Genomic DNA, 16883 nt, shown 5'->3' on the forward strand with positions numbered 1-16883 from the left:
ATTCACTTTAGGATGTTGTCTCTCCTATATAGAAAACTGGTCAAACCAATTAATTTAATTCATGTTGAAAGTGTTATAATTTATTTATTGTACAAGAATATTGATTTTTGTATTATCAATAATAAGAAACTTTACAACTAAAATATATAGTACAGTATATCCATATCATAGACTGGAATTGTAACGTATTTCCTGATCTCCATTGTCTACTAGCATGACCTTTTTTATTATTTATTTCGTTTTGTATCAGTGGCAGGCAGACTGGCAGTGCGTGTTCAATCGTACCTTAAAATAAGAAATAAACGAAGGTTTGTTGCGATTGATATATTTTTTGCCCTCTCACACAAATACTTTATTTAGTGACAGAGTCCTTTGGATCTGTATTCATTTTCTGTACATTGATTTTTCTTTGACGTACTTTTTTTTAACCAAACTAAAATGTGCAATGTGTATGTTTCCCACAACTGTATTAATAAACCCCCTTACATACTGCCCAAGAGAGATTCACCGTCAACGGTGGCAATGTAATATTTCACAACCAGAGAGAACACTACCCCGGCGATGATGCATTGCAGTGATGTAGTAACTAAGATCGGCTGTGCCCTCCCTTCTTACACCTATCCTGGAAGTGCGGTGTTGGGAAGGGCTGTCCCCTCCCCCGGATGTGTGCTGCTTGGTATAGTCTGCCTGGCTTTGCTGGGGCAAGGAAACCAATCTGATCCCATAGGAGCTACAGAGTTCCCGGGTTGTTTGTCCCCTGCTCTCCGAGGGCTTCCTGACCCCTCTCCCGGAGGACATGCCAACGCAGAGAGACAACACTATGTCTCAAATAGCAGATTACTCCAACCAGGTGCGGGTCAAGGCGTATTTTAAAGGGTAAGTACAATAAGCGCACCCCCTGAAACACACGGAATGCAGTTGAACTGCCACTTCAAGCACCAGCACCCTTGTATTGTACCATTACCTTCGTATGCTTATATTAGTGCTTTCTGAGACTTGCAGTGCAGATTTGCCCCTCTTGCTCTGTGGCAAAAGCGCACATTGTTGTGAATGCAAAGCATGTGTTGGGAAAGGATTGTTGCACAATTTGCCTTGGTAATTTTATTGGATGACTGAACCATTTTCCTTAATGAGTAAAGTTTGGAAGAACTTCTACTGCACATAACATAATGGTTTATATACTTTATAACAGTGGTGTCTAACTGAGGGTCATATCAAAATATCCTGGAATTCCTGTGAGCAGATATTACAAACAGTATTGGTGTAACAAAATCTTGTAGCTAGATACATATCACTGTTTCAACTTGTGTAGTGCCAATACCTGTTTAGAAGTTTGGTAAAGTGATGTTACTGTGCATACCAGGCAGGCACACATACAGAATCATGCCCATTTTTTGTTCCACATCTGTTAGAGAAGGGAGAATAACTCCCTGATTGAGCCAAATAGAATTGCATTGGATGGCCTCATTTTGCAACCCCATCCTTAAAGGGGGCAATCTACTGTAAAATTAGTTTCCCATTAATGTATTGCCAATGACTTATATCAGCTGCAGAGTTTAACATGTACAGGAGAATATATATTAGGTTTATTTTTGTATATGAAATAGCGGTTCCTGATAATTATACCCACACCCAATACAATGGGCTTAAAGGGACACTGAAACCAATTTTTTTCTTTCGTGAATCAGAGATTTCTAATTTACTCATATTATCACATTTTCTTCATTCTCTTGGTATCTTTATTTGAATGGCAAGAATGTAAGTTTAGATGCCGGCCCATTTTTGGTGAACAACCTGGGTTGTTCTTACTGATAGGTGGATACATTCATCCACCAATGAACAAGTGCTTAACAGGCTTCTGAGCCAAACAAATAGCTTAAATGCCTTCTTTTTCAAATAAAGATAGCAAGAGAACAAAGAAAAATTGATAATAGGAGTAAATTAGAAAGTTGCTTAAAATTGCATGCTGTATCTGAATCACAAAAGAAAAAAATTGGGTTCAGTGTCCCTTTAACTTTTAGGGAGAGCAGACCTCATTATTTATTTACACAAAGTCCTTATTTTTTACTTGCAGACCAATACTTAGAGAGAATAATTAAAAGGGAACATTTTAGTACCTCTCTGTTACAACCCCACTGGGAGCACAATGACATATAAACCTTCTTGTTTATATAACTTTTCTATAATCATTACTTAATTACATACTGAAATTTTCAATATAGGTGGACATCTGGCAGAATCAGCTATGTCGAATGACAAAATAAAGGTAAAGGAGCTATTTGTAAACAATTTAATACATTCCACTAGATGAAATGGATAATTGGGTGCACGTTAAAGGGGAGAAAAAGTACAGTACACTGTCCTTTTACGTTGGACAGGTTTGCTGTAGAAAATAGACATTTGGACATATTGGTCACTGGATAGTTAACATTTAAAGAAATGCTTATGGGTAAACTTTCCATGTGTACTAAGCTGTTCCACCTACTATTTGCTGCCCAAGATCTTGAATTTCAAATACACCTTTGTAGAAAAGACAACGGTAGGTGAGGCTCACACAGATTTTTGTAAATATTAATCACTAAACAATAATGAGCTATGAAGAAAAAAAAGTGTTTAATGTAACAATGAAAAACAAGGATATTTAAAGATGACGAGTTTAAAGGGACATTAAAGTTTAATAATTAAATGCTGTGATGATAAACTTCCTAACACAGAGACATGAGATCAATATTTTAGAACCGTTAAGGGCCACATATACATTTACAACTGTTAAACGCACAATAACATATTTCATAAAAATGTCAATTGGCACATGGCCAGATTTAGCTAAGATTACAAGACCGACTCCGTCTGCTGTAATCCCTCTGTTTTTTTTTTTTTCTGGGGATATAAAAACATCATACATGCTTTATTCTCCTTTTTCCCAGGAGCCACTAGTACAGAGGGCCCTTGGGTCGCCAATTGGCCATCCCTGCTTTAATGCATTCAGGATAATCTTATTATACAAATGTGTCTATGTAAGTTTGTGTTAAACCCCTGCAAACATGATTGGTGATTGGCTGCTACATTGCCCATGCTTCTCCTGATAATGTGACTAGTTATGTCCTGCTCAAGATAAGTGCTTTAATGTGGCTTCTAGTGTGTTAACCCATTTGTAGAGTTAAATTCACAGTTTATATGAACACATTTGTTTAGTAATGTTATAATGTATTAAAATATTTTATTATTATACTGTCTATGTGCAATTGAGCTGATAAGTAGTGCAACTGTGTCTAGCTGGATGGACCATCTTTAACAATAAATATTGCATATACTATTTATCTGGTTCCTGTGTGAGAAAAGGTTCTTTTATGGTGGTTCCTATATATACCGTTTGAGCGGTCATACTTGAGAGCTAAGTTATAAGCTCAATAGGATGTGAATACGGCTCTATACGTGAATGTAAATGTGATAGCTTCACCATTTCCAGTTCTTTCTTCTTTGGGGGGTTTTTTCTACAAGGAGAAGATTACCAGACGGAGTATTTTCTGGACTATATCCTTTAGTGCACACACATATTTGTATTTCTATGCTTATTTTTATTTTGTGTATAATAAGTTGTCTCTTACAATTTTGTTATTAAGTAGTGCAACTGTGTCTAGCTGGATTGACCCTCTTTAATGGGTAGAAATATCAAAATTGAAATGTGCATTAATGCATTTCATTTCAATTTTAAATAGCAAAAATACTTGTAGTAAAAAGATATTACTGTTTTTTAGCGCCGTACTATGCTGTGAGGGCCTGTGCATCAGTGGTGGTTATTGTGCTTGTGAAGAATTAATTTGTGTCATATAAGCCACTGCAGACTTTTCTTAGAACGTCTGGTGTTTGAATACTGGTGCACGGGCCCTCACAGCATATGCGTGTATGCCGCTGAAAAACTAAATTTTATTAGAAGCAGTTTTGCTAATGGAAGTAAATTGCAAAAATGCTTCTATTTAAAATTGAAATGCACCCAAGCAGATTTCAGTTTTTACCTTTCTATCCTTTTAACATGTGTAGCCTCTGACAGTGGGGCGGCAACTTAAATCTAATGTCTAATCTTTTAGCCTTTTGCTTACTCAGGTCATTTGTGCCACATAGTGCACATATCTCTGTGTGTATCTATAAAATTTAGTTTCCAGAGAGGGCTGCAATATCGGCTAAGATCAAAAAAATCTTTCCAGGGTTCTTCATTTTTGGGGAAACATGCTACTAATTTATGCTAAATTAAGTTTATTATCTAAAAGTGGTTCTGTTCTTGAGTATCTTTGACAGTTTGCTTTACATATTTTTAGTTTAGAGTGGATAGAGCGCTGGAACTATAGAATCCCAAACTCCCTATCTATATAAGCTCCTTCCAACTTATATATATGTAAGATATTTAAAAGGATTTTGTCGATATAGGGGCGTGGTACACTTAAGGGATGTGATTTAATTTTATCGAATTTTCTTAAATTGGTACAAATTATTTTCCAATTGTGGCTTTATAATATGAATATTGATAGATCCATTGACCAGTGTTTGCATGTGTAAAGAAATAATTGTGTATAGAGATGATATTATATAAAAAAGGTGCCTTTTGTGATACTAATTATCTTCGATGTGTAAGTAGAAAAAAATGATATTAATAGTGCGTATATAATTTTATTCTATTGTTTGTATCTGCATTTAGCCTTATAGAAAAAAACTCAGTGATTTAAGGTGGTAGTGTTTCTAGTTTTAAGGGTGCATTAATTTTGTGAATCTTCAATATTTTAAGGATTTTTTCTAAAAGCAAGTGCGTGATGATGTGCTAATTTCCTATAAAGAACTTCTGTGTAAATGTAGGTGTAGTGTTTAAGTGACTGCTTAATTGATAGGATTGTGTCAAAAAACAGTGACAAAGAAATATAATAATAAATGACTCTAACTGATAAAATCAAAAAAATATGAAATTTATTTAAAAGAATTGTTATTAGAATCTCTTATATTTGGAAATTACCACTAAATGTCAAATTTTTGTGGTAATTACCAAATATAAGAGATTCTAATAACAATTCTTTTAAATAAATTTCATATTTTTTTGATTTTATCAGTTAGTCATTTATTATTATATTTCTTTGTCACTGTTTTTTGACACAATCCTATCAATTAAGCAGTCACCTAAACACTACACCTACATTTACACAGAAGTTCTTTATAGGAAATTAGCACATCATCACGCACTTGCTTTTAGAAAAAATCCTTAAAATATTGAAGATTCACAAAATTAATGCACCCTTAAAACTAGAAACACTACCACCTTAAATCACTGAGTTTTTTTCTATAAGGCTAAATGCAGATACAAACAATAGAATAAAATTATATACGCACTATTAATATCATTTTTTTCCACTTACACATCGAAGATAATTAGTATCACAAAAGGCACCTTTTTTATATAATATCATCTCTATACACAATTATTTCTTTACACATGCAAACACTGGTCAATGGATCTATCAATATTCATATTATAAAGCCACAATTGGAAAATAATTTGTACCAATTTAAGAAAATTCGATAAAATTAAATCACATCCCTTAAGTGTACCACGCCCCTATATCGACAAAATCCTTTTAAATGCTTTACATATTTCCCAGGACCTGTGCATGAGTAGGTCAAAATATTCTGTAACCATATTTAGGTGTGTTTCTAGAAGAATCATGATATGTAGTTTTAAAGTGATGGTAAACTCTCCCCTTTTTAAAATCAGATCCAGAATGTTAGTAATATTTTAGATGGAGTTTAATTCATCAGTTGTAATTAAGATGCAATATAACTTGCTTTTTAACATAGATATGAAATTCAAATTCCCCAAGCTCTGCCGCCAACTTCAAAAGTACATTTTTATGTAAACTAACGGTTTGCATTGTTCTCCAATCAGTGCTCTCCCCATATGGCACTTTTGTTGTAGCTAGAGCCAAAGTCAAACCTTTAGCTCCATGAAAAAAATGACTTTTGAAATGGACAGCGGAGCTGGGGAATTTGAATTTCATATCTAAATTAAAAAGTTAGTTATAGCACATATTCGTTACAGCTGATTAATTAAACTCCATCTAAAATATCGCTAACATTCCGGATCTGATTTAAAAAAAAGGGGAAAATATGCCATCACTTTAAAGTGAATGTCAACTTTCACAAATGAAAGCCCTGTTTTTAAAAATAATATTAAAAACAGGGGCACTTTCATTCATGAAAGTTAAGCCGTTTTTTTAAAATACTTACCTTTTTATTTCTAGAAAGCATGGAACACCGGAGCAGCGATTCTCCCACCTCAAGGTCGTATCTTCTAATTTTGGAAATACGGCTTCCTCCAATAACGGCTCCCCCCCCCAGAGCAAACATTGCCTGAGGCCACGCCGTGATTGGAGGAAGCCGGATTCGTCATTTCTGAAGTAAGAAGAGACGTCCTGGGGGCGGAGGAATCAATGCTCCGGTGTTCCATGCTTGCTAGGAATAAAAGGTAAGTATTTTAAAAGAACGGCTGAAATGTAAACTTTCATGAATGAAAATGCCCCTGTTTGTAATAGTATTTTTAAAAACGGCTTTCATTCGTGAAAGTTGACATTCACTTTAATGATAGTAATTGTAACTAATGTTACAATGTTTACAAAATCTTGATTGAAATCTTAAGCAAGCACAAATTAAGTTACAAAAATAACTCATGTTTATTATATAAATAAGATTATGGAACATACCAGTATAATATGCTTGAGTCCTGGTCAGATTGACTTTCATTAGTCAATTACCAATTTCCCCTTTGCCCTGTTTGTGCCAGCTGACATTGCTATTAACATGGTTTAGATAGAGAACACTGTGAGCCCCATTTATTGAAGTCCTGGCAGACAAAGTTTGCTCCTGGGAACCTGGATGCCCAACATTGCGGCAAGCGGACAGCATATGCTACCCTTATTTAAAGGTACATGATAACCTAAAATGTGTTTCCGGATTTGGATGGAGCATACAATTTTAAACAACTTTACTTCTGTTATCGAATTTGCTTCATTAACTTGTTATCCATTGCTAAAGGAACGGCATTGCACTACTGGCAGCTAGCTGAACACATCTAGTTAGCCAATCATGAGAAAAATGTGTGCAGGCACCAATCAGCAGTTAGTACCTGCCACCCATTAGTGTATGATATGTGCATATTCTTTTTCAACAAGGGACAACAAGAGCACAAAGCATATTTGGAAATAGAAATGATTTTAAAAGTGCTTTAAAATTACATGCTCTATCTGAATCATGTAAGTTTTTTTTTTTAATTTTTAATTTCGTATCCCTTTAACATTGCACAATCCACTACTTATACAGTTGGCCATGCTAGAGTAGGGGTTTTCATTCATTTGGATTTGTGCATGTTTTTTTTTGTTGTTGTTTTTTTTGTTTTTAAAACTCTGATACACTTTAGGTGGCGGAGAGGCTTCAGGCCTGTTTGCATGAGTCTGAAATGCCAAGGCCCCCACGCTGTATTTGTATTGTAATTAATGGGGTCCTTTATATGTTATATATTTAGGAAGAATATCTGCATGCCCATATAGAGCACAAAATGGTTGTACTCGAAAGGGACAGGATAGTATGGGTTCAATTTATCATGCTGTGGCGGACAGGGGCGCACATATGTGCCCCTGTCTGCCGCAGCACGCCTCTGGCGGGCTGAATTCCACTGGCAGAGTTCAGCATTGCACACGAGCGCTATTTTGTCCTTGCGTGCAATCCTGCCCAGCCAATCCACGCGCGGACAGGAGCTGTCAATCTCCCCGGTCGGACGAGACCGGGGAGATTGAAATTCGCCACCTTAGAGGTGGCGAAAGGTTAGGAAAGCAGCGGTCTCATGTTAAATATGTACTTCAGGTTCTCTTGTGAGAACCTGCAGTCGTAGGGGGTCGAAAGGCTTGCGAAGCCTTTGATAAATCGACCCCTAAATGTGTTATAAATGAAGCCACACTTAAAGGGACATAATACTCATATGCTAAATCACTTGAAACTGATGCAGTATAACTGTAAAAAGCTGACAGGAAAATATCACCTGAGCATCTCTATGTAAAAAAGGAAGATATTTTACCTCACAATTTCCTCAGCTCAGCAGAGTAAGTTCTGTGTAAAAAGTTCTACTCAGCTGCTCCCAGCTGCAGGTAAAAAAATTTAAAAAAATGAAGAAATGAACAGCAGCCAATCAGCATCAGCAGTGCTGAGGTCATGAACTCTTACTGTGATCTCATGAGATTTGACTTAACTCTCATGAGATTTCATAGTAAGCTTCCTTTACCTGATTGGTGAAATAATATGAGAGTGCACGATGCTAGTCCCTTCAGATGTCCCAGGACAAACATACTAAAATGCTGCTTAGAAATCCTTTACAATGGGAGGTGGCTACTGAGGAACTTTTGAGGTAAAATATCTTTCTTTTTTACATAGAGATGTTCAGGTGATATTTTCTAATCAGCTTTTTACAGCTATGCTGCATCACTTTCAAGTGTTTAAACATTTGGGTATTATGGCCCTTTAAGTAAACTTATAGTAGTTCTGGCGTACACACTTTCTGCTCTATAGTACTGGTTGATCACTTCTAATTGGCTGCACTGCCTGATGACATCTTTGCCAAAAGCAAACAAACAAGTGGATGGTTGGTCAAGAAATAAAAAAACAAAAAACTGCCATTTGAAACATTTCTTCTTTTTAATAGAACATACAATTTTAACCATTTTTCCAATTTTACTTCTTTTATCTAATTTGCTACATTGTTTTGGCATTCTTTGTTGAAAGCATTACTGGTAGCTAGCTGAATTACATCAGGTGAACCAATGACAAGAGGCATATATGTGCAGCCAATCAGCAGCTAGCTCCCAGTAGTGCATTGTTGCTCTTAAAGTGATACTGAACCCAAATGTTTCTTTAATGATTTAGATAGAGCATGCAATTTTAAGAAACTTTCTAATTTTACTTCTATTATCAATTTTTGTTTGTTTGTTCTCTTGCTAGCTATCTTTATTTAAAAAAAAAAGCTGGAATGTAAAGCTTAGGAGCCGACCTATTTTAGGTTCAGCACCCTGGATAGCACTTGCTTATTAGTGGCTACATTTAGCCACCAATAAGCAATCATAACCTAGATTCTGAACCAAAAATGGACCCTGCTCCTAAGCTTTAGATTCCTGCTTTTTAAATAAACATAGCAAGAGAACGAAGCAAAATTGATAATAGGAGTAAATTAGAAAGTTGCCTAAAATTGCACGCTCTATCTGAACCATGAAAGAAAAAAAATGTGGGTTTAGTATCCCTTTAAGCCTTCCTAGGTTTGCTTTTCAGTAAATTATACAAGAGATGGAGCAAATTATGTAATAAAAGAAAACTGGAAAGCTCTTTTAAAAGATTGATTTTGACTTACTGACAATTATCTTTACTCTCTCTTTAACCTCTTCATGCCCGGGCATGTGTTTGTTCCGATAAAAACGTTGCTTGAAAAACAAAATCACGCAATCGTTGATAAGATCACGTAATTTAGAGGCCTGGATTGGATCATGGGGGACTGCCTACAATACTAGGCACACCCCAGGTGTATTTCCCATTGCCTAAAAGTAGGAGGGTACAGGACGGCCTAAAAGGTAGGACATTTTAATATATTTGTGCTGACATCTGGCTGCCTGTTGCCACAGGAGGAAAGAGTTTGAGTGTCAATGGAAGTGTTTGCCCAATCACAATTCAAATAAATCTCACACCCGCACTTGCTCAGTAAGCCCTGTATGCTGTTTGATAAATACAAATGTACAGATATTTTGATAACCAAAAGTTGAGTTCACTGTGCATATATGTCCCTGTTACTTTCTTTAGTAAGTGCCTTAGACATGGTATTTATACCCATTTATGGCTGATGTTTTGATTGGGCCAATAACTCAAAAGCACTATGCAGCTTATTGATGAACAATCATTATTGCAGTAAAATATACTGTATATTGTGAATTTTGTACTACTGACCCAAGATAACTGTTAAACACATAAGGAAAGTCCCACTTGGGAGCCATGAGCATTGCACCTTTTCAGCAGGATATCTGGAGCCATATAGAAACATAATTTGCATGACTCACCAATCACTGTCTATGTCCTGTTCGGATGATGCCTTGTTTGTGGCTTTTGAGCAAGGGTTTATGTATTCTCCTTCCTCTTGTAAAGAGTCCCCTCAGTCTAGTGCACAGTATGCTTGCTCCCTCATCAATAAAGTCAGTACACAGGAGGCAACTGAAGCGCTCTTGTGATCAATCAATAGAGATTATTTGAGGAATAACAGAGTGCAAACTACAAACAAAACATTTTGTTCTCCAGATTAGAAGAGATATGTGGTTATGACAATGAACTACAGTAATGTATCTGCCTTCTCTACTAGCAACAACAAATTTAACAAAAGGACAGTAACCTTCAGCACTTATAGATACAGCATCCACATCCCACATGTGCATGCTCAGGAAACCCTGGGAAAATAATGCAGCTCTGTATTACAATAGAGGAAGAAGCTTGCCATTGCAGACGTATCTGTACTGTAACATTGCTGCAAACTTTATTGCAAAAGTCACGTGAACACTCCAAAGCTCCTAATGAATCTACCTAGGTAAACTCTTCAACAAAGGATTCCAAGAGAATTAATCAAATTTGACAATAGTAGAAAATTTAAAAGTTGTTTAATCTTTTTAAAGGGATATGAAACCAAAAAATTTTCTTTTGTGATTCAGACAGAGCATACCATTTTAAAAAAAAGTTTCTAATTGACTTCTTTTAAAATTTGTTTTGTTCCCATGATATTCTGGTTAAATAAATACCTAGGTGGGCATCTGGAGCACTACATAGCAGGAAATAGTTCTGCCATCTAATGCTCTTGCAAATGGATAACATTCTTACAAACCTGCTTCCATATAGTGCTCCAGAAATGGGCTGGCTCCTAAGCATACATTCCAGCTTTTCAAAAAAGATATGAAGAGAACGAAGAAAAATAATAGAAGTTGTTTAAAAACCAGCAGACTCAAAACTATATTATTTATTTTATTTATATATGTCATGATGTGAGAAACATCATTTTTATTAAATAAGGTTAATAATAGTGTGTTTTCCCTAAACTCTAAGATATTATTATTATTATTATCATCATCATTTATTTGCATAGGGCCACAAAATTCCATAATACTGGTATGGTAAAAAGGTTTTCACCTCATACACATAAGGGCCTTTTTGTATAGTTATGTAGCTTTGATCTGCACATAGGGTCTCCCATGAGCCTCAATAAATCACTGGCTATCAAAACTTAAATAGGGGCGGGGACTCCAGCCAAATGGTCATCTTGATGAATGGCTTCTCTGTGGGCTTGTACAGTAAATTCTGATTGACACCTCCTCCAGAAAAGTGAATTCTCGCCTGCTAATAATTTCTTGCAATCGTAATGATATATATATTTTAATTAGAAGGCAGTATTTCTCTTGTTCAGGTGAAGTTACAGCCCTGATAGTAGTGAAAAATAGAGCAGGCCTACCCCCCTTTCTACAAGCAAACTTCCAAATCCTTCCCTGACCAACATGGAGCAAGTGAGACATTGAGCGACAATGACACGCTACACTTGATACCAGGTCTATTTTGGGAGCAGCGGATCGCCTTTTAAATCCCCTTTTTTCACAGCTGTGCATTCACCTGGAAGCTGAAAGAGGGAGCTTGCGTGGGATGTTGAGCTCACCTCTAGCTAGATGAATGTTTGTTGGAGGAGTCTAATGATGGTCAGGGAGTGCCTTGCAGGATGAGAGATGCTGATGACGGCTGCACACTGCCTGAGGAAACTGTGCTGTGGATTAAAGTTTCGGATGTTCCAGACATAACTGTCCTTGAAAACATAAATGACTTTGGAGCCTGGAGCAGCATTGGGGAAATTTTGACTAAAGTTTGAAGATAAGAACCAGGCTGATGTCCTGCTTGATCCCAAGGGAGCCCTGTGTGTTACAGGGGTTAGAGACTCACCATAGCCCTCAGGCTGTATGGTACCTGATGGATCCAATGGAGATTCAAGATAGAGCCTCAACTGCTATTATCTTATTGAGAATACCTCTTGCTTCTGCCTCATTCATTTTCCTTTACCAACTTGCACATCCGTGGGGATGAAGAGCCCCACTTTGAATATTGGTGCACCCCAGCTTTCAACCCCACAGGCTTTGGAGCCTTTCTAGCTGGGAACTAAAGTATGAATATGGTAAAAGATTGGATTGGGCTTAACGTACACCACCACCTGGCAAGAGAGCTATGCCTGCTGTCTGCAGGACTAGATCTTTTACACTTGAGAAAAAATTCATCAAATGTACTTTAATGATATTGGTATTCGATAGCCCTATGGTTTAGCTTTAATAATAACTGTAATTTCTTTTATGCTTACTGAGGGACCATTTAGAATTTTGTGTAAATTATCATTTACTTACTTTTGCAATATATCTTATACTGTTTTATATGGAAATGGCGCCAAGTATATAAATGCTGGTTTATTGCTAGTGGGTGAGTCCTATTCATGTGGTGTTTCAGGATCCTCTTAATGATTAATATATAGTACTTATAGTTTTGCACTGCTGATCACACATCTATCCCAAAAAATCTATTGCAAATTCTAATCTGTTAGGATTCAAGGAGGCTTGCACAGACATATCTTTTTATTGCTATTTTATTTTCATAGCTAATCTGAGCACCCCTGTTTGCTATTTAAGGGACACTATTATCAAATTTTCTTCATTCTCTTGGTATCTTTATTTGAAAAACAAGAATGTATGTTTAGATACCGGCCCATTTTTGGTGAACCCGAGTTGTTCTTGCTGATTGGTGGATAAATTCACCCACCAATAAACAAGTGCTGTCCAGGGTTTGAACCAAAAATTCTCTGGCTCCTTAGCTTAGATGCCTTCTTTTTCAAATAAAGATAGCAAGAGAACGAAGAAAAATTGATAATGGGAGTAAATTAAAAAGTTGCTTAAAATGTCATGCGCTATCTGAATCACGAAAGAGAAAATTTGGGTTCAGTGTCCCTTTAATTCAGACTATATTTCTGCATGTTGTTCTATAGCTGTTTAGATGGGGCTAGGATATCGGCTGCTTTCTCACTAGTTACATTTGGGAGATAAAGCTCTAACATATTGGATTAGCGCCCATTTGATGTATTTTTATATTTAATGTCTTGTAAGGGTGAATATTGGTTATTATAGCTATTTAGTTTTATTATGGTAACATTTGAGTTAACATAATCAGAGTAAATTTGAAAGTTTCTTATAATTGCATACTCTATATAAACCATGAACGTTTAATGTCCCTTTTAAGCTATGTGTAGCTGCCCAGCATGTGTAGCTGCCCAGCAGGTTTCCCCGCCGTGGTGGCGTCAACGGCATCCCCAGATGAACCCTTGGCACTCAGGGATCTGGGGATAAGTGCAAGGGGCCCATTATGAACTCTTAAAGACCCCCCACATACCCTGTTAGAGATATCTGCACTAAATATATTGTGCGGATGACAGCCATGCATTTTCATCTGCACTTAAAGGAACATTAAACACTAAAATACATATTATTGAGGTTATTCTCTGCGTCCTGTTAGCTATGAGTGCCGCCATATTGAAATGTACTTTTTACTGCATTCCATTCCTGATGTGTTTACTTATTTGCAGCAACTCTCTTCAGATACCTGCAGTATAACCTAAGTTCGAACATAGCGGCACCCATAATTAGAGGGAGGTGCATGATATATTGTGTTTTTATAGGTCCTTTTTTAGGCATCCAAATAATGAAACTTTGTGACTTTATTTTAGTTGTGTAAAATTATTATAATGTAAGTTGTTTTTTTATATAGATATTAATCCTTATAAATAATTTCCTAGTGGTTTCCAACATGTTTTTTATTTGTGACTCCCTGATATTTGAACAGAATATGCAATTACTTTTCAAAATAAGATATGTTAAAATAATATAAGCATTTGGATCTCTTCACCCTCAGCTCTAATTCTATGTAATGCATTAAAGGGACACTGAACCAAATTTTTTTCTTTCGTGATTCAGATAGAGCATGACATTTTAAGCAACTTTCTAATTTACTCCTACTATCAAATTTTCTTTATTCTCTTGGTATCTTTATTTGAAATGCAAGAATGTAAGTTTAGATGCCGGACCATTTTTGCTGAACAACCTGGGTTGTCCTTGCTGATTGGTGGATAAATTCATCCACCAATAAAAAAGTTCTGTCCAGAGTACTGAACCAAGAAAAAAAAGCTTAGATGCCTTCTTTTTCAAATAAAGATAGCAAGAGAACGAAGAAAATTTGATAATAGGAGTAAATTAGAAAGTTGCTTAAAGGGACAAAAAAAAAAAACCCTTTCATGATTTAAATAGGGAATGTAATTTTAAACAACTTTCCAATTTACTTTTATCAGCAATTTTGCTTTGTTTTATTGGTATTCTTAGTTGAAAGATAATTCTAGGAGGTTCATATGCTAATTTCTTAGACCTTGAAGACTGCCTCTAATCAGAATGCAATTTAACCACTAGAGGGCATTAGTTCATGTGTTTCATATAGATAACATTGAGCTCATGCACGTGACGTTACCCGGGAGTGAGCACTGATTGGCTAAAATGCAAGTCTGTTAAAAGAACTGAAATAAGGGGTAGTTTGCAGAGGCTTAGATACAAGATAATCACAGAGGTAAAAAGTGTATTTATATAACTGTGTTGGTTATGCAAAACTGGGGAATGGGTAATACAGGGATTATCTTTCTTTTTAAACAACAAAAATTCTGGTGTTGACTGCCCCTTTAAAATTGCATGCTCTATCTGAGTCCCAAAAGAAAAAAAAATGGGTTTAGTGTCCCTTTAAGGGAAAAAAGTGTTTGAGACTAGTGTGGATTTCCATATATGCATGCAATAATTGTTAAGGCATGATACAAAGATAAACACTTTGTTTTGTATTCATGCCTCTAGAAGTGGGGTAGTTACTAAATTTAGGGGTTAGTAGTGGGCAATTGTTGACACAGAAGCTGCATGCAGACCTCCGAGACTTCCCTTGTTGTCAACTAAAGAAAACAATGTTCTACTTTTACCTTCTCAAATACCTATTTTGCCCTATAAAAAAAAAAAGGTCACAATTGTTTCTAATGGACTGAAAGTGGAGTGACTAAACAGAGGCTATATACTAATCTCCTTTGAACACTTGAGAGCTGCATACCCTTCGAAGGATGGAAGTTGCCATTCACTGGTATAAATCCTATTCTGTGTGAGTTACACTTGCCCTGCTTATTATAAAGGTGGGGAATCACAATTGTGTTTTTTTTTTTGCCAGTATCTGCAAACATCCTTCCTAATCTTAGACAAAGCACCAGCAGCAATACATCAGCACTAGGCGTGGCTGCCCTCTAGGTATGACATACTGGCTGACATAATTGTACCTGCTTATTTAGGAAGCAGGCTGTCTGTGTGGGTTTCGGGCCAGTCATATCCGTGGGTGTATGTGATAGCTTTCTTACAATTCTAATTTCAGTTCCTTATATTTGCTGCTCCCATGAAATGTGAGAGAATTGTTATCTGGAGAGAAATTTAAATGACTAAGTTTTAAAGGCATTTTTATGTGAGTTTTAAAAAAATCTGAATATAAAAGTTGTTAGATTAGAAATGCTTCCATTAAATGTTATCAGTGTTGTAATGAAAAATGTTAATATTCATACAACCTGCTGCTCATACTGACGTAGACTGTATAATTCCCTTTTATCCTGTACCACAGGTGACATTTTGTGTAGTGTCAATAGCACTCTGATAATGTGCAGGACATAAGGGTAGCAGGTCATGTATACACACTTAAAAGCTAGCAGTCAGTATAAGAGTGTTTGGTGTTTAAAATGCACTGTTTTGTTTTAAATGTCTTCATTCTAACAAGCAGAGTATATGTTTTTAGATAAAAGCAAATTATTCAGATAAAAAATAATTTTAGCACTATCAACCCCACAAGTGTATGTGTCTACCCCCTCAAGGGGTTAAAGGATCATGCATTTGTAAAAATAAAATGGTTTATTATTTCATAATTGCATATAACGGTTTTAAACTGTGCAAATGGTTAAACACAGTGAAAGTCTGCTTTAGAGCTAGCTGAACACATCTGGTAATCCAATGATAAGAGCCAAGTATATGCAACCACCTATCACCAGCTAGCTCTTGAGCCTACCTAGGTATGCTTTTTTTTTTTTTTTTTTTTATACAAAGGATACGGTCATGAAGACCTCATAATTTTAGGTTGTGAGGTTTTTTTTTTTTTCTCAGTGTGTTAATTATTTTGCTTTTTTCAGATGAGTTTTTCGCTATGTTTATCCTTAAAGGCAAAGATGTGAACACCGAGTGATAGAAAACAATGTCCCTATCATGACACAAACCTGAGGTTGATCAGAGATGACACTCTAGGATATCTTAAAGGGACAGTAAAAACCTTAATTTGTATATAAAATGTTTAGCTATCCATAATGAAAACTTTCTAATGCCCAAAACTTAAACTGCACCCAGCTGACTTCTTTTGGATTTCCCATATAATAATCTTAAAGTGGTGGCAGCAGAGAGAGTTAAAGTGATGGTAAAGTCATTAGTTTCACTTCTTACCAAACGTTAACATGAGTAATAAAAAATATAATAGTGCTTTTCTATAAACTTTACCTTTCCGGCAAGTTGTCAATTATGCCCCTTGATCATCGCTGCCTGTCAAAAATTGCAGCCGTCCTTTAATCAATACTTAATGTTTTTTATTCTGATGTTCCAATCTGTTATCCAATCATAGTCCTGCCCAACTGGCTCGCTGAAGCTAATAGAAGATGT

At 36.0% G+C, this 16883-nt stretch overlaps 1 protein-coding gene across 1 annotated transcript in view; it reads left to right on the top strand.

The window, feature by feature from the left end:
- The first annotated feature begins 641 nt into the window (after positions 1-641).
- Positions 642-16883, top strand: part of PRKCI (protein kinase C iota) — a 555904-nt gene continuing 539662 nt past the window's right edge. Inside the window, exon 1 of the mRNA XM_053710130.1 lies at positions 642-876. Coding sequence (XP_053566105.1) covers positions 797-876 — 80 coding nt within the window. The 5' untranslated portion in view covers positions 642-796. The remainder of the gene's footprint in view (positions 877-16883) is intronic.

The sequence above is a fragment of the Bombina bombina genome, chromosome 4, assembly GCF_027579735.1.
Source record: "Bombina bombina isolate aBomBom1 chromosome 4, aBomBom1.pri, whole genome shotgun sequence".
Classification (NCBI taxonomy): domain Eukaryota; kingdom Metazoa; phylum Chordata; class Amphibia; order Anura; family Bombinatoridae; genus Bombina; species Bombina bombina.